Genomic DNA, 19129 nt, shown 5'->3' with positions numbered 1-19129 from the left:
AAACATAATACTTGAAATGTATGTAAATGCAAAATTTGTTATACAGTGATATTAGGTGCATTAATTATTATGTATAGAAATATTGCTGGGTTTCAGATGTTTCCATAGTAGATAGTGAAACAAGATTCCTGGCTGGGTGTGGTGGCTCACACCTGTAATCACAGCACTTTGGGAAGCCGGGGTGGGTGGATCATTTGAGGTCAGGAGTTCGAGACTAGCCTGGCCAACATGGTGAAACCACGTCTCTACTAAAAATACAAAAACAGAGCCGGGTGTGGTGGCGCATGGCTGTAATCCTAGCTACTCGGGAGGTTGAGGCATGAGAATTGCTTGAACCCAGGAGGCAGAAGTTGCAGTGAGCCGATATTGTGCCACTGCACTCCAGCCTGGGTGACAGTGAGACCCTGTCTCAAAAAGAAAAAAAAAAAGATTCCTATTTCTTTTTCAGAGGCAAGATAGGTAGAGGGGTTTTTTTTGTTTGTTTGTTTGCTTTTTTGTTTTTTTTGTTTTAATTTAAGAGACTTCACATGTATTTTCTCATTTAAGCCTTGTGGCTGCTTCAAGGTAGGTTTGATTAATTTATATAGATAGGTAGATAGATAGATAAGGATACTGCACAGAGAAGTAACCTGCCCAATTAATAAGTTGCAGAGTAAGACTTATCTTTCTCCAAGAAGCTTTGTTTCTCCCCTGTTATTGAAGCCTATATAATTATATTAGGCCTCCAAGGCCTCCAATCTGTAAGCCTAAACCTTTCAACTAGTTTCTTATTCTAAAGGTCATTTGTATGTATGCCTCTAATCCACTAGAGGTCAGTATTGGGTTGAGAAAGTCAGGAGCCTTTAGCTTTTGATTCTTATTATTTTTAATTCTCTGAGTCTTATTGCTAGGTAGCTCTGGAAGTTGTATTCCACAAGAAATGTTTATTTAATGGCATGTGTAAGATGCCTCATAGACACACTTTGACAGTTTTAGAAGTGTTAATAGTGAATTAGTTTGACAGTCCAGGTTAGGTCATGCTTGTGGGTTCTCCCCTAACTTCTAATGGGTAGAAAAGCACTCAAGTGAAGTCTTCTATAAATTTTTACTGGGCCAAATCTCATTTTCACATGGATTCCCTTTTGTTACCTGTTCTTTTTATATAATAAATATCTAAATTTACTATGTGTATGTCACTTTCTGGACTTGGGGCAGTCTAAGAATGGTAAAGTGTTTTTCTTATCCTGAAAGAGTTGTATACACTGAGGTGCTTTACTGTCATTTTCACCTGGATACCCAACAGGTTTATTGCACTCATCTTTTTTTTATCCTGCATTCAACTTACTATTTTCATGGTTCCTATTGCTTGGAATGGCCCTACTGTCTAGTCATCAAGGCCAGAATACTTGGAGTTATTCTTATTTCCTTCTTCTCTTCCATGTACCACATTTAAGTCAGTTAATTCTGTTACATTTGCTTCTTATAATCTGTTGCTACCTTTATTCAAGTTCTCATAATGTTATTTGGACTGTTTTAGTGATCTATATTAGATTTCCTGTTTCCAGTCTTTGTCTTTTCTCAGTTGACCACTCCCCTACTTCTTGAGGGTTTGTCTGAATTGTAAAGCTGATCCCATTATTTACCTGCTTACATTCTTTTATTGTTTCTCTAACATTGAAAATGCTTTATATAGCATCTTTAACTTTATCTCCTGTTACTTCTTTATAAACTATAGTCTAATTATACAAAGTTACTTGCCATTTCCTGAGTGGATAATATTTTTTTCATACATAGTCCTTTCTCATGCTGCTTCATTCTTCTGGAATGGTTAGTCTTTCCATTTATCTCTGAAAAAGCATATTTATCTTTTATCATATTTATCTTTTATTTGTTGATTTGCTTCCTGTAATAGTATGATGTGAGATTCAGGGGTCAGGGTCTCCATCTTATTTATTTGTATCATCAGTGTGCAACACAATGCTTGGTACCATGTGGACAGTTAGCACGTGTTTGACTGAAGGTAGGAGTACAGAGAGAAAACATCATGAGTTAGAGCAGTGAGAAATGGCTTTCTAAAGGAAGAAGAATCTTACTTGGGTTTTGTAGGAAGGGTTAGATTGAGGCAACGAAAGGTAATCAGATAGAGAAATGGCATAACTAAGGATATAGAAGTGGAAATTTACCCAGCGTATTAGGAGGTAGAGACTTATCCAATTGGAAGATTCATCTTGGAGGGTATTGGGTAAGCACATTGGAAAATTAGGTTTAGCTTCCATTATGGTGGAATCTAAGTGATAGATTATGAAGTTTAAACTTGTTTAAATCCTTTTCCCCCGCCCCAATTTCCCTTATATCTAATTGACATGAGAACAAATGTGGTTTAAGAAGAGCCTGGATGCATTAGGTAGGGGGATTGTAATAGGAAGGTGATGAGTTCCATTTTAGGTACGATGGAAATGAGGTGATGGTGGAACACACATTAGTAGTAGGAAATGGGACATGTGCTACTGGATTTTGGGAGAGTAGAAAGAGTGGTTTGAGGGATAAGGGTTTGAGGAATAAACCTTGCTCAATTTCTCTATATTAGGAAATCAGAGAAGAATATATATGAAGTACTCTTGAGAAAGAGGTGGTAAAGTGTGTAAAAATTACTTACAAATAGAATGAACAACTAAGAAAATGAAAACACCTAAATGCTTTCTCAGATCTAGTTGTTGTTTGTATTCCTTGTACCCCTCTCCTTCTACTCCAGCCCAGTCAGCAGAAGTCAGTCAGCTGCTTCTTTGCCACATTATTATAATAGTTGTCTCTGGAGGGATAGAATCAATGGTCTTGATGAAACAGCATAGCATATTAGAAAAGATCTCTGAAGGGCTTTTTCTTTTTTTGATTTTCATGGACTTCAATGTCACATTTTCATTTTTATATATATTATATGTATTTATGTATTTATATCAGTATTTAGTCTTCACCACCTCTTGCCAGTACCATAACATACATTTTGAATAGATGATAACTTTCATTTGTTCATTGCTTTTGAAACACTGACAATATTTTATTGATTGTGAAGCAAATATAATTAACTTGGAATTCAATAAAATACGAGTTACTTATGAAAGCATTTGGTTTTGCTGTACTGAAAGAGGATGGAGTTAAGTGAGCAAATGATCACTCTCTAGGTGAGAGCTTGCTTTTTTAAAATATGAAAGTTTTAAAGAAAGTTGTACCTTCCTTTGTGCCCCTGGAGTCCTTGATCCTTTTTTGTATATTTTGCATTGGAAGTAAGTGGGGAAGAACATCTTACTTTTGAGAAAAATAGAATATTCTATTTAACTTGGTTTCTGAAAGGCTTGGAGGATATTGTGTCTTATGTACAAACCTAAATTAAATGATTTGGGGTACTTCTCGATCTCAATTTGTTACTGAAGCCTTGTATTTATGTAAATCTAACCAAAATATCAATGGGTGATATGCAGAGAAACAAGTATGTCCATTGATTCAAATCTCTGGAATGTAGATTCTTTTCATTTTCTTGGCAGAAACTAGTTCACATAGTTGAAGTTTTTCTCTGCCTTGTTATAATTGTCTCATTTCACTATGCCTGGACTAACTTCTTATACTTTATATTTATCTTCATTTCATTAACCTTATACAGAAGATTTGGAGACTGATTTTTCTCCTGAACTAATTTCTATTTGCCACTGAGGAGAAATATCTTATATTGATTAAGAAATGTATACTTTCAGAGATCACATTTTCAAGCTTTGTATCTTGGGGTAATACCAAATATTACATTAAAAGAAAGAAAAAAGGAAAGTTCCCTTGGGAAATGTTTTTGGAACATGCTGGATTAAACCAAATTAAATAAGTTCCTTTAAAATAGGACCTCTCCCAGCTTTTGTTCTGTTAGAGTGCATTGCATATCTATAAGAAGGCTTATGGGATGCAGTGTTTCCTGTTGATTTGACCACAACTCATTTTTGGGAAACATTTTGATCATGCTTTGAGGGACTGTTGGTGTAGTGGAAATGTCACTAATTTGAAATTTAGGAGACCATACTTTGAGCTTCTGATTTACCACTCACTTGCCTTGTGACTTCAAACAAATCCTTTGTTTTCTAGCCTCATTTTCCTGAGTGGCAATTAAGGTAACTTCTAGCTCTAATAATGTGTGGTTTAATGCTTCTGTTGTTGACTTTGGATAGTCCCACTTTCTACCTCTCTATATCTATTGAAACCATGCCACCATATCAGTCTATTTTTTTTTAAGCTGAAGGGATCATACTACCTTTTCTAGGGTTCAGAAGAAAAAACCCTTTAAAACCCTGCTTTCCACAGATCACAGTCATGGAATCCTATTCAATTACTTAGTTCAAATCACTTTCTGAAGATAATTCATTCTCCTGATTATATTTAATTGGTCTCTTATATCCACATAACTGTTTTTAACAGTATCTTAAGCCTAAATGTATTAAAATTAATTCTAAGCTCCCACCCGTTTCCTTCAACCATTATGGTCTCAATAAGGTATTTTCTTGTCAGAGATAAATAGTAGGCACTAATCTCCTGGCCTACTAAGGCGAAACTGGATAGATTTCTTTTTGTGATGATTTAATGGATATATTTGAAAAGTCTTATGATAATATTGACTGGTTATCTGTTTTCTGTGTTAACTTGGAAAATGAGTTAAAATATGATAGCTCCAGGGTTAAAAAGGTATACATTAATGTGTTTGGCTTTATATCTGATACTAAAACTTTATGTACTAAGACCTTTTGTTGTAGTATTTTCTTTAAGATATCAATTTGTTCAAAATTAGAAGTTTGTTGAAAGCTTAATTAAGTTTTGTTTCTTTTCTTTTTTCTTTCTTTCTCTCTCCCTCCCCCCACCTTTTTGGTGTGTTTGTGTGTATTCTTCTCTATCCTAGGCCCAGCAGCAAAGAAACTTGGATAACATCGTCTTGCAACAACCCAGAATAGGTAGCAAGAGGAAATCTAAGAAAGACGCATATATAATCTTTGATACAGAGATAGAAAGCACTAGTCCTAAGTCTGAACAGGATTCAGGAATTCTGGACGTTGAAGACGAGGAAGATGATGAAGAGGTAACTAACATTTGATGCGGGGAAGTGAGACTATTTTAAAACTTAAATAGTATGTTTGAGATGTGATGAAGAATTTATCCATATAGTGTAGTTTATATGATTTTCTGGATATTAAGTACCATTTTGAATACAAATAAGACTCAATATAAGGAAATTGAAGATACCCTAAGATAATTTAGATCCTGATTCTTTTTCGAGAATTTAAATTTTAAATTCACTCCTCTATTTTGAAAAGTTTCAGGGTTTTTAAATTCTGTACTAACTGGGAACTACATTAAGGAAGAGTAGAGTTTACCTACCTAGAGACAGAAGGTCTAGGTGACCTCTGCTGAAACTGCAACAGTTACTGGAGACAAACAAAAAAAACGTTACTTCAAAAGCTGAGGAGTGAACAAATAGATTCTTTACCTTGAGAAATGGCTCAGATGGAAAATACACAAAGATTCCAGAAAGTTGAGAGTGCATTTCTGGAGGAAATAAACATATGAGTGATTACAGGGTAGCTGGGAATTTTGTGACATATTCATAACCTCATAGATTAGTTCTGTGTCACTGTCAGGGAAGAATAAGATTAAGTGCCTTAACTAGTACATATTTTTATATCTTTCTTTGTTGTTAGAAGGATGTTTAATGTGTTTTTAAAAATAAAACTATTATGACCTTTGAGATTTCCTGTTAAATGTTTTTTTCTAAATATTTATCATTTGCATTAACTGGATGTCTCTTTGTGAGTGTGGTGTTTAGGAGCCTGAGCTTTAGAGTCAGACAGACTGTGTTCAAATCCTGGTTCTGCCACTTAAGTTTTAAAAAATTCTTAATAATCATATCATTTACTTTTAAAATGGCCATTGACATATGTAAGGAATCATTTACTCCTGTACTCAGTAGCCTTTCTTTTTAAGTGCTTGCTTCCTTTCTCCAGATCAAACTGGATTCACTGCTTCTTCCCCATACTTGTCTCCTGTTATACCGTTACTACTCTCTTGCTTTTCTCTCTTTCCCAAAACTTGTCCTAATTTTGTAATCTTGGATAAACTGTTTAATCGTTAAGCTGAGTGTCTTCACCTATTAAGTAGAGGCAGTAGTCTCTACCCCATAGGATTTCACAAATCCTTGCTCCTTAAAGGGTGGTGAGGAAACATTGGTTTCTGTTCTATCTTCATTACTCTTTCTTGCTGATTTCTGTTATGTATCTCTATTATCATTATGCCTGCCTCTATTATTATTCCTCTTTGACTTCAAAAGGTGAATTGGCAATGTTTAAACTGTTACTGTTTGAGCTGTAAAACAAATAAAGATGTTATTTTTATGTCTACAACCTTAGCATTTAAGTTTGATAGAACATCTCAGGAGCTATCATAAGAATGTAAACTACTGCATTCTTTTTTTAAAATTAAATTAAATTAAATTAAATTTATTTATTTATTTTTGAGACACAGTCTCACTCTGTTGTCCAGGCTGGAATGCAGTGGCTTAATCTCGGCTCACTGCAAGCTCTGCCTCCTGGGTTCATGCCATTCTCCTGCCTCAGCCTACCCAGAAGTTGAGACTACAGGTGCCCGCCACCATGCCCAGCTAATTTTTTGTATTTTTTAGTGGAGATGGGGTTTCACTGTGTTAGCCAGGATGGCCTCCATCTCCTGACTTCGTGATCCACCCACCTTGGACTCCTAAAGTGCTGGGATTACAGGCGTGAGCCACCATGCTCGGCTGTAAACTACTACATTCTTTTATATAAGTTTTATTATTGAGGGGACACACTTCTGCTATTTAAGTGAATAATTTTATCATTTTTAAAGTTTATATTTTACTAGGATATGTTTATTATGTAAATGAAGTACATTAATAGTTAACAAAGCTTGAAAGTTTCATCCTATCCCTACTGCACATGGATTGCAAGAACTCTTACTAGCTCTTAATAGAACTAAGAAAAGTCTTTTGAGTGTTATCTGTTGTACCACTTTAAACTAAAATGAACCAACTATTGGCCTAATAACCCATGGAGATAGAAAGAGATAGAGGGGACTTTATTCCCCTGAATATTTTCTAACATTCTCCCTAATTGCCTAGAATGACTGGTGTGTTAGGATGTGGATCCACCCTGGAGGACAAACTTTCAGATATTAGATTCCATCACAGATGATCAGTCACAGTAGAAGCACAATAAAGCATCAGTCTCAAGAAGCACCAACTCCTTTAATGTACATTTTGCGTACCCATGAAGAAGATGAAATTCTGTCAGATACTGTGGCTTATGGGTTAGACATAGTCTGTGCCCTTGGATAGTACAGTACCTGAAGAGATGGTTAGATGATAAGATAAAAAATAAAATATATACACAGTTCTTATATGTCATTGAAACTGTGATATATAAAAGGAAACCATTCTTTATAATGGACCCATTGAAGATCCTGGGTAAGTTCCTTTTAATTTCTGTGCCATGCTCCTTCTTTGCCTTGTCCTGTGAGGTCCAGAGAAGATGAATAAAATGAGACTAGTAAAATGTGTGGGAGGTTTCTCATAAAAGTAGTACTGTAAGAATGTACTTGGAAGTTAATATTTTTAAATGGTTCCATATCTCAAATCAAACAATTCATATTAAAGATTTGCTGATTGAGCTCTTAAAACAAAAATTTGGCACTTCACTGTCATCTAATGGCATTCTATCTTAAAAAAAATTCTACCTTATATTTATTTACTTCTCAGCTTGAATCTTTTTCAAGTGCACATTCTTAATCTCAAACCTCATGTAGAGAATTATTTATTTAGATGTTTCCAAACTGGTTTCTTGGCATAGTTCTTGCATGGTGTGAATAAATTCTTCAGATAAGGTCTTTCGTGACCCACTGTGACGTTCTGACCTTCATTCTTGTCATTCTTCAACAGACCTCATTGAGAACAGCATAGTTTTTGGAATATTGTGACTTTTAATCTGTAAGCATGGTAACAGTGGCATAGAATCCTGTATGGCAGTCATTCTTAATCTGTTTGGGGTCATGTATTACTTTGAAAGTTTGGTAAAAATATATGGAGTCATTTCCCAGTAAAATGTACATATATTCTGTCACAAAAAGTTTTGCATGAAATTTCAGGGAGTTTATGGAATTCATTTTACCCCTAGTACCCAACTTAAGAACTGTATTGTAGAACCATGTTTCTTGAAATTTAACGTGCATAGGAATCACCTGGGAAGCATATTGAAATGTAGATTGTGATTATACAGATTGAGAATGAGTCGGAGTCTGCATTTTTTAACAGGGTCCCTGATGAGGATGGAGCTCCTGGTCCCTGGAGCCCTAGAACATAAACATATTTCTATATTGTAATGGTAGCCCTAGCAAATTAATACGTCCCATTACTTCAAAATTACTACAGCACAACAATAATCAAGACATCCCAGAAGGCTTTCTATTAACATGGCATTTGTATTTACATTAACAATTCCCTCCTGTTGATTCTGTACTTCAAAAGAGACACCAAAATCTAGAGAGAGAAATCTGACATGAATTATTTGGTCAACAAATACTTATGTGACCCATACTCTTATGACCAGTGGTGTGGATGACATGGTTACCACTGTTCCTTAACAGTTGGCAAATAAATTAAGTTGGCTGCAGAATGAGTGATTTAAGCAAAAATCTGTTTTCTCACGTTTCTGGAGGCTGGCTGTCCAAAATCAAGGTTCCACCAGGGTTAGTTTCTCCTAAGGCCTCTCTCCTTGGCTTGCAGGTAGCTGCCTTCTAGCCGTATCCTCATACAGTTTTTTTCTTTGCTTACATCTCTTTTTATAAGGTGTGTCTTCCTCTTTTTATAAGGATACCAGTCCTATTGAATTAAAACCCCATTCTTATGATCTCATTTAACTTTAATCACCTCTTTAAAGGCCCACTGTCCAAATACAGTCACATTGGGACTAAGGACTTCAACATAGGAATTTGCGGAGGAGACACAATTATAGTCATAACACAATTTAGTCATAACAGAGGGTGTTTGGAAAGTATACAAAAAAGATTTGTTTTTAGAATGTACAAGCTTCTTTCTTTGTGATATTAGGGCAAATTATGTAATTTTTCTAAGCATCCCTTTTCTCACCTATGAAATAGTGACAATAATTATGTCAAATTGCTTGTAAAAATATGTGGTTGTGATATTTGACCCAAATTTTAAAATATTGATTGTAAAACTTTCCATTGACAGGAAGTTAACAGAAAATGAGGACCATTCCTTGATAAGCTAAAGGCTACTTTAGAAGTTTAGAGTTTAAACTTAAACTTAAGTAAAGGCTGCCTTTAGAAGTTCAGAGTTTAAATCAGAGGTTGCAGATTGGCAACCTATGGGCCAGAAACAGCTTGCATACTGGTTGTTGGCCTACACAATGCTTAAGAATTTTTAAATTAGTCACCAACTTCTACAAGTCAATTAGATTCACATAAAAATCTAGATTTCTAATTTAGTTTTTTTCTAAGCATGGTAGTAATAAACTGGCCTTGAGTAGCAATGTTGCCATCAGGGATATGGTTTAAATGTGATGACAAAAATATAATACTGCTTATGTTGGGTGTCTATCCAAAAAAAATGGCAAAATAAAAAACAGACTGACAGGGCCACACTGATGTGAAAAAAAATAATGTGCTTTGTAAGAATAAATAATAGTCCTTGATATTTCATATACAAAGTATGTCTATTAAGAGAATATGATTTAAAATTGCCAGCATCCATCACTTAATCCCAATACCCATTGATACCTGTAGGCTTTGAATTTTAAACTTCTATTCTTAATGAAAGCTGGCCTATTAAGGACATATGCAATCAAAAGAAAAGTAGGTGCCTATATATATAATGAAATACCAAAAGGGCAATTTAGAAGGTTGAATGAAAACATTTTGACATGCTTTAGACATTCTGTTTTGGTTTTCTTATTCCCAAATTTTAGGGTCTTTGCTCTTTTAGGTCTATCCATTGGTAAAGATATATTATGACTCACATCAACTCAAGGTTTTTTTCTTTTTTTTTGTTGTGGTGACAGTGTAAATGTCCTGTTATTTTGAAATCATTTGCCTCAATTATAAACTTCGACCTCTCTTTTCAGGTCTTGTAGAATGTCTCTTTTATAGTCTCATTGATTATTCAAAAAACTTTACCTTGCACTAAGTTGCTAGTAATTGCAACTGTGGAATATGATCATTTACCCCCTTCTTCTTGCCTTGAATGCCTTATTCTACTTTTATCTGAAGGACCCCTCAATTTTACTTCTTCTGTAATACACTCTTTTAAAAATTTTCTTTTACTTTTGAAGAAGTTTACATCTTCAGAAAAGTTACACATATGGTATCCATATATGCTTCACTTAAATAGTTCACTTATTAAAACTTGACACTTCCTCTCTCTCTCTCAAAAATTTGATTTTGAATGAATAGGGGTGTGCGTGTGTGTGTGTCTGTGTGTGTGTGTTTGTGTGTATGTGTATGTTTCTTTTCTCTCCCAAAACTGAGCCATTTGGAAGAAAGTGGCATGCATCATTCATAATATTTGAAACTCCAAATACTGTAATCTGTGTTTCCTGACAATGATGTTCTTCTACATACATACAATACAGTGATTACATCAGGAAATTTCACATTGATGGTGACACTGCCACTTAATATACAACCTTTATACAAATATCTCCAGTTGTTCCAATAATGTTCTTTCTAGCAGATTTTTTTCCTTCATTTTTTTCCTTGCAGCCACATCCAGACAAATTTTGCACATTAATTTTTACATCTGTTTAGTCTCCCTTAATATCCATCTGTTTAGATACATCTCGTTATATCCTCATGACTAGAATCAGGTTAATCATTTTTGGCAGGAATATTACAAAGGTAATATTAACTTCTTTTCATTGCATCACATCTGGAGGCACATATTGGTTAAGATGGTGTTCACTAGATTTCTTGACCATAAAGGTAGCCATCCTTCTTTGTAATTAGTAATGCATTAGACCATGTGACTATCCTGTTCCCTAACAACTTCTCACCCAGTGGTTTTAGAATTCATTGATGCCACTTTCCGGAATCATATGTTGCCATGGTTGTTATAAGATATTGTGATTTACTATTTTTATCATTTCTTTCACATTTATTAGTCAGCATTCTTCTATAAAAAACTTTCCTTTTCTCCCCTTATTTTTTGTAGTGTCAGTATGGGCACATGGATAATCATTTTATATACAATGTGTTATATTCCATCTTGTCTTTCATTTTCATTTTCCACTTGTTCCAAATTATCCATCCAGTTTTTGAGCTCTGCTCTTTTCTTTAATTTCTCTTCTTTTCCACAAGAAACCCCAGGTTCTGCCCCAGCCCTGGCATCAGCCATTTCTTCAGAGAGTTCTAATTTCTTTTACTGGAAAATGATATTTAGAAACTAACATGAGCATTAGGTATACCCCTTTTGTGGACAGAGCTAAGAAATACACCTGCTACATTAATGTTCTAGACTTAAAAAAATAAATCATGAGTTAAAGCTAATACTTCTAAAGCTAATATTAGAACTTACTTCTAATTCCAATCTAATGTAATAAGTTTTTTCTGTCATTCTATATTTGTATTTGCAAATATTCTGGTTTCCAGAGTATCAGTATATTTACTCTTTTGGATAATTATATAATACCCAGAAAATAGTTGCAGAACTATTATGCAAATGTCACTAAAAGCAATAAAGTTATTAAGTTCAAGATTTCTTCACAGTTCTTTTAATCCTACAGTGTATCCCACTAAGTCTGTATAGTTCAGAGTACTATGTTCAAACACTTTTGGCTACTTTTTTTTCCTTCTGTTTGATTGTTACCAAATTGATATATAATTAGGTTCATTTGTTTCTTTTTGTCTGTATAGTTCAGAGTACTATGTTCAAACACTTTTGGCTACTTTTTTTTCCTTCTGTTTGATTGTTACCAAATTGATATATAATTAGGTTCATTTGTTTCTTTTTGTATTATTTTTTAGGGTTCAACTATCCTTATTTATTTAACTTTTTGACTATTTAAAATATGAACATGGTTCAAAGGCAAAACTATAAGAAGATATATTCAGTGAAATCCCATTCTCATCCTTATCCTTTCCACACTGCTCCTACCCACCTTTTGTAAGTAATGAGTGTTGTTAGTTTTTGTATGTATACCCTTCATTATACCTTAAGAAACATAATTATTAATAGCATAATACATATATATTTGTACTTTGTTTTTTTCATTTGAAATATATTCTGAAAATTATTCCGTATCAATTCATAGAAATATTTCTCATTCTATTTTTACTGCTAAATAGTACTCCATTGTTTGGATGTACCATAGTTTATTCAGCCAATCTATACACGGACACTAAAGGATTTCCAATTTTTTTTATTAAAAAGTAGTGTTTTAACTGTACAGCTATTAGAATAGCTAAAATAAAAAAATATATTACCATGTACTGTCAAGGATATAGAGCAAATTGAACTCATATATTGCTGTGAAAATGTGAAACAATAGAGTCGCTTTGGAAAACAGTTTGGCCGTTTATTATAATGTTGAACATACAGCTAGGAGTGGTCATATATATGACCACTGGGTATTGAACCAGCATGTTCACTCAGAAGCCTGAAGCTTTATATTTATAGCAGCTTTGTGCATATACTACCAAAACGAGAAACACCCTAAATGTCCTTCAGTGCATGAAGGGATAAATGAACTGTGGTATATCCATAATTGAAGTACCACTCTGAAATAAAAAGGAATAAATTGCAGATGCATGAAACAACACAGATGAATCTCAAATGCATTATGTTCAATGGAAGAAGCCAGGTTCAAAAGGCTACATACTATATAAGTCTATCAATATGACAATTCTAAAAAGTCAAAACTCTAGAGATAGAAAATGGATCAGTGTTTGCCAAGGGCTAGGCATCAGGAAACAATTTGACTACAAAGGGCCATAGGGAATTTTGGGGAGTGCTGGAACTGTTTCTTCTTATCTTGATTATGATGATAATTACAGGTCTATATGCATGTGTCAGAACTTACAGAATTGTTTACTAGAAAGAGTGAATTTTACCATATGCAAAACACTTTAAAACTTAAAAAAAAAAAAAAAAATCCTGAGAACTGTTTTTCCGTGTGGTTGGAGCTATATCCTCAGGGTAGGTTCCCAGAAGCAGGATTGTTGAGTCAAGGGGTAAATGCATGTATAATTCTGTTAGACAATGTCAAATTCTCCTCCACAGGGGTTGTACTATGTTCGATACCCTACCACCCACCCCGGCAATGCATGAGTTGCCTATTTTCTTACAGCTTCTTTAAGAGAGTATTTATTTTAAGCTTTTGAATTTCTGCCATTCTCATAGATAAGAAACATATATCTTTGTAGTTTTAATTTTCATTCCTATTACTGTGGGTAAAGTTGAGTATCTTATAAGGTTCAGGGCTATTTGTATATCTTTTTTGTAAACTGCTTATGTCTTTTGCCTATTTTTTGAATGATTTTGTTTTTTTCTTCATTGTTTATTAGTTCTCTATATATTAGGGATATTCGTTCTTTACCTATAATATTGTAACAGTTTAAACCTACTTTTCCTCATCTTAATTTTTTATCCTCTCAGACCTTTTATGTTTAATACCAAGTAGTGCAAAATTGCCTCTTTTGCCTAAAGGTTTAGCGTTTCATAGCATATAGTGGACCCGTGTTAAATAAAGACCAGTTGAATTTTTGTTTCACCAGTGTTCAGCCTTTTTGTTTGTTTGTTTGTTTGTTTGTTTTGGAGACAGGGTCTCACTCTGTCACTCAGGCTAGAGTACAGTGGCATGATCTCAGCTCCCTGCAGCCTCAACTTCCCAGGCTCAAGCGATCCTCCCACCTCAGCCTCCTGAGTAGCTGGGGGTACAGGCATATGCCATCACACCTGGCTAAGTTTTGCAGTTTTTTGTAGATATGGGTTTCGCCATGTTGCACAGGCTGGTCTCGAACTCCTGGACTCAAGCGATCCACCTGCTTTGGCCTCTGAAAGTGCTGGGATTACAGGTGTAAGCCACCATGCCTGGCCCTCAGTGTTCAGCTTTAAGCAGAGAATTCTTGAGGGACTATCCTTTGACTTTGGTCACAGGTTTTTTGCAGCGCCTCAGTAAGGAGAAATGGTGGTTTTTCCTGATTTTATTCTGCTTAGTGCAAACATTTGAGTAATTAAGTGGTAATCTGCTTAGGGATTTCTCAGAAGGAATCCTAATAATTTGTGAGAAGCTCCTTGGCATAATTTTGTACTTTTTTAGGATAGGGCTCTGGCCACAGTATTCTTATATGCTCAAAGGCTTAGAAAATTCTTTATGCTTTTGCTAATTCTAGTCACTTAAAATTATAGGCCTTCCAGTTTGTTGGTGTTTCTGTGGTGTTTAGTCTAGCTGCATAAAAGCTCATATCCAAATGAATTCTACCCTTCTTTTCTCTGAATTTTGGGAAGCAACATAGATCTGAAGTACACACTGGTGAAAAATGTTTACCAGACATTTCCTGGCTTATAGACATAATATGGGCTGTCAAAATTGATCCTCTGAATGCAAAGTCAATGCTCCTTCAGCTAATCATTTGTTGTCTTCTCTCTGCAGAAAAATGCCTGGTACATTTTAATGACTTGAGATCTAAGTAATGCTCAGAAATGGGCACCAAGTCCCTGCATTCATTTACCAATACGGAGAAACTATTCTGTACTCAAATAATGAGTGAGATAGATATCTAAATTCCTTGCAAATCTCTATCAAACTCTTTTTGGATGATCCATCTACTTTGAAAGCCTTCTTAAGAGAAAAATAAATGCCATGTAGGTGTATAAGAGAGTGTGTGTGTCTGTGTATTTGTGTATCTTCTGGTGCAACTGTAGGAACAATAGGGCTGGAGTGTACTAATGCATTTCTGTTTTAATGTGCTGTCTTTATCAGCAGCAGAGGTAAATATCTCACAGTATATCGCCACTCTTCTTGAGTGGAGGGAGGCAAGCAATCTTTTCTTATAGTGTATTCCCCTTTTCTGAGGGTATGCTTACCCAGCAGTAAAGCTGGTAGAGTTATCATATTTTTACCTGCAGATAATGTTTCTTTCCTGCCTTTCTTCACTAGTGAGTCTTTTAAAATAGAAAATATTTATGAACTCTGAATCCTTTTGGAGGAAAGGTTAGAAAAATATTAAATGAATATATCTGTTAAAACTTGAATGGCATCATGCATTTTAAAAATCAAAATATCCTTTTTTAAATATGTAAATGCATTTTCCTTATGCCCTATGAGAGGAACTTAACGATTTACTTTTCTGTTTTTAGAGACTTTCTTTTACCTGAACTAAGATGTATTAGAGAAGAAGAAAAATATATCCTAAAAGTCGCATCCTGGTGTTTTGTAAAAATTTTTGTAATCAGAAATGTTGATGTTTCTTTTCATCCTGATCATCTAATATTCCCATGTCTATGCTGAATCTGTATATCTTCTGTAGTAAATATTATCTGTGGGGGCTCATAGTATTTTTTCAGGGGCTTTTGATTTTTCAGGGGGCCTTTGATTAATCCCATTTTAAAATTTACATTTGTTTTGTAACATCCTCTATTTTCAGACTCTTTTTTGTCATCTATACATTGGTCTCATGTGTTAGATGGTATATTTTAGACTATAAATGCTCTTTAACAACAAATATTCCACAAACAAAAACTAGGAACTAATGCTTTGATTGAAGCTGTTAATTGGTATTATAAAAATGTAAGAATAATTGTATTGAAACAAACAGATTAGCCATATGTATTGGTATCTAGTGGATACCAAACGTGGATGCCAATAGGATCCATTAGATGCCAATACATGTACCTAATCTGTCAATGATCTCTAATTGATATGTGAATGTGTATTTATAGAAGAATGTAATAGTTGCTTCCATGTTATCTACCTCTGGATACTGAAGTTAAGGCACCCTCAAATGCTTTACTAGGTCATATTTATCGGTTATTAAAAAATGTTTCCTAGTTCTCTTAGTTTAAGTAATGTTATAATATGCTCTGAGGCACAGATATCTTAGTTATAGAATGTAAAATCTTACCTACTATTTGATCCTCTGGAAAAAGGTTTGAACTGGCAAAAGGCACTAATGCTCTCCATTCAGAAACTATTTAGGGAATTAGGCAGCTGCTGTCCTTGGTGATGAAATTATTTCATGTGAATTCTTAAGGAAAACAACTAGTTAAAAAAACAGGATAATCTTGAATATACTATTTGTGGCTACTATTTGTATCTTCATAGATCTATTTGAACTTCTAGAAAAATACAGACTCCAGTATCTTAAAGTCTTGAGTTCCTGACTGCCAGGCAGAGGAAATGTTTAACTATTCTAATCATGTTTCTGTATCTCAGAAAGAAAGCCCTTATGAGAGGAAATGACAACGTCCTACCACAAAGTTATCTCTTATCAGTTATAGTGGCAGTCGATAATGATTTGTCAAATTTGGACATGTGTAAAATGCAAGGGCTGTGTTATTTTCTTTGGAAAGGAAAAATTAGATGAAGCTGATAATAGAAGGAGTCATGGCTTTTGTTAGGAGACAGAAACCATTAGAAACAGTTATTGTTAGCTTAAGAAAGTGTCCTTGGACCCCTCCCTCTGCCCCAGCTGAAACCTAAACCTCCTTGAATCATTCTTTGCAACTTGAGGGGAGGGAGGGTCAAAGAAAAGGAAGAAGTATGAATATAGCTTTGACAGAGAGTTAGCATTTTAAATGGTGATCAAGATGTGGACCTTAAAACAGACCCATTTCTGTGAGTCAGGAAAAACTTCATTTTCTTCTGATACTCTTCCCCGCCCCTATTTATTTAGATTTTTGAAAGCTCACTTCTTATTCTTCCCAACCTGTAGCATTCCTTCACAGCCAATGTATGTTGCTCTTCTCCTTTTGCCTTTCTGTAGTTCTGATTCTTTTTCATTAGTGGCAGCAGAGAAAACACATCTCGCTCTAAGCAACATTAGTCAGTGCATACTTTACATACCTTTATCCTCACAGCACTCTTCTTGGTTCCTCATGGTGTTCATTCCTAGTGTTCTTCACAGAGGGGAGCATAGAGGAAAAATGATTTCTAAATGTTAGGCTATTTTGGGAGTAGAGGTAAAAGTTGTGAACGGAAGCCCCATTTTACTCCCTTCTCTTTTTGTCTAGATTTCTGCGTACTGCTTTCAAAGCAGGCAGTTTTGTGCTTAGGAAGACTTAACTGGATGGTGGTTCCAGTGGCTAAGAAATAATAGAGACAATACTTACAAGTCAGAGCACTTTAGCCAGTTTGAAGCTGATAGAATGATGTTACAGTAGCCTCAGAGAGAATAGATTTGGTTGTAAATATTTGTTGGAGATGACAAAAAAAGGCCTTTGTCTCCTTTCTAAATGTATCCATTTTTTTAAATAGTATGCCCACATAAGCCAGTCTTAGCCCATTAGTAACAAAATGTCTTTGTTATGGGGCTCTGTTAGCTTATTTATCACAGATTTTTAGGGAAATTCTCCCTTAATTTAGATGTTCATTCTACAAGGGTGGGTCTGACATGTAAAGTGGCTAAGGCCTTGTCTGAGGAATGGCTAAAAGCAGTTTCCTTGTGAGTGAAACTATGGTTCTGAGACGAAGTTAAACAAAATAAACTGCATGAAGAAGAACATATAAACAAAATTATGATTGAATTTGCTACTCAAAATTATGTAAGAAAAATTCTTTAAACTTTTTGTAAATATGTAACAGAATTTAAAAATTATTAATTCTAAATAAAAGAAAAACGTGTCATTTCCTATACAGATCAAACTTTTAAATATGTTTTCTTCTTGTCTTTTTCCATATGCATGTGTAGTTTTTATATAGTTTAAATACTATTGTGAATATCATGTTTGATGTTTTAACATTTTTCCTCTTTTGAGAATGTGTTTTGCTTAGCTGTAGGCTCTGGTTTTTTGGCAAGATAAAAGAAATTTTCCTCATATTTTGGCAAGATAAAATAGGCTCTGGTTTTCTGTCAAGATAAAATAAATTTCCTTTAGCTCTCTACTTTGCAGTCCAAAAGAGGAGACTGTAAAGATGTTTTAGTGTTGTGATCATTTCAAATAAGAGTGCCTAAAATGATCACCTGTGGACTCTTTGTGTTATTAAGATGAAAATGAGTGTCCATTTGCACTCGTACAATTTTTATATGCTATTTAATCCTACTCTTTTTAAACTGCATGCTGTACCATATTTTTTTTTCAGTAATTTGCAATGCTCATTACCTCTTCTTAAAGGTTTTTTTTTTTTTTTTTTTTTAGGTAAAGTTATTCTTGGGCCATGCTATAGGATGTTGACCATCTTACTATCAGTTTTTAGATTCATGTGAAAGTTTGTTGTGTGCTTACAGAGTATATAGTGCTATCAAGGAACTTAAAATATAGAGATTTAATCTTTGCTTTTATGGGTGTGAAGCAGATGAACAGAATAGTCAATAAGTTTGAACCCATAAATCTAAAGGTGTAATGGTTCCAGAGGGAAAAAAACGTAGGTATTGTGCTGTTGAATTTTAGAATTAGTAGATTTCATTAAGAAAAGTATCTTGGTAAAGAAGCTATGCCCCAAAAGAAGAAATGAGATTTACTTTATGAAATAAGGGAAAATGACCTTGTAATTATGAATCAGCCCTACCCAAATTAGATATGCCTGCTGCTTATATTCTGATGAATTATGTAGTTACCAGTGTTACAGTAAAAACTGGCAGGTCTTTATTTTGAATACTTCTTTATGTAATTTTTTCATTTTCTTTTTGTTTTATTTTGTTCAACATTTACTTTCAATATTTCCTTTTATTCTTGTTAAATCCCTATAAATCAGCTGATTTTTTTTTTTTTTCAACTGAGGAAATCGAGACCAAAGTAAATTGTGAATTACTCTTGTCAGATCACGTAGCAAATCAATTTTAGCATTGAAACTAGACTCCAGTTCTTACCTGATGTTTTTTTCTTTTAGTTTCTCTTTTGATGTCTAGGTTTAATTAACATACACTA

At 34.3% G+C, this 19129-nt stretch overlaps 1 protein-coding gene and 1 long non-coding RNA gene across 3 annotated transcripts in view; one reads left to right on the top strand and one right to left on the bottom strand.

Annotated features, from left to right (window-relative positions):
- The window catches only part of EXOC6B (exocyst complex component 6B), a 739232-nt gene that overhangs the window by 274969 nt on the left and 445134 nt on the right, over positions 1-19129 (top strand). For both annotated transcript variants that reach the window (XM_033175069.1, XM_033175068.1), the window contains exon 7: positions 4907-5083. In XM_033175069.1, coding sequence (XP_033030960.1) covers positions 4907-5083 — 177 coding nt within the window. The remainder of the gene's footprint in view (positions 1-4906; positions 5084-19129) is intronic.
- Positions 1743-17349, bottom strand: LOC117062011. Its single transcript, XR_004428179.1, has 4 exons — positions 17109-17349; positions 5383-5429; positions 2669-2788; positions 1743-1826 (listed from the first exon to the last, which is right to left on the bottom strand). It is a non-coding gene; the product is annotated as an uncharacterized LOC117062011 (long non-coding RNA).

The sequence above is a fragment of the Trachypithecus francoisi genome, unplaced genomic scaffold (assembly GCF_009764315.1).
Source record: "Trachypithecus francoisi isolate TF-2019V2 unplaced genomic scaffold, Tfra_2.0 Lachesis_group17, whole genome shotgun sequence".
Classification (NCBI taxonomy): Eukaryota; Metazoa; Chordata; class Mammalia; order Primates; family Cercopithecidae; genus Trachypithecus; species Trachypithecus francoisi.
Note: the sequence above shows the minus strand (reverse complement) of the source record. Positions and strands in the feature narration are given on the sequence as shown.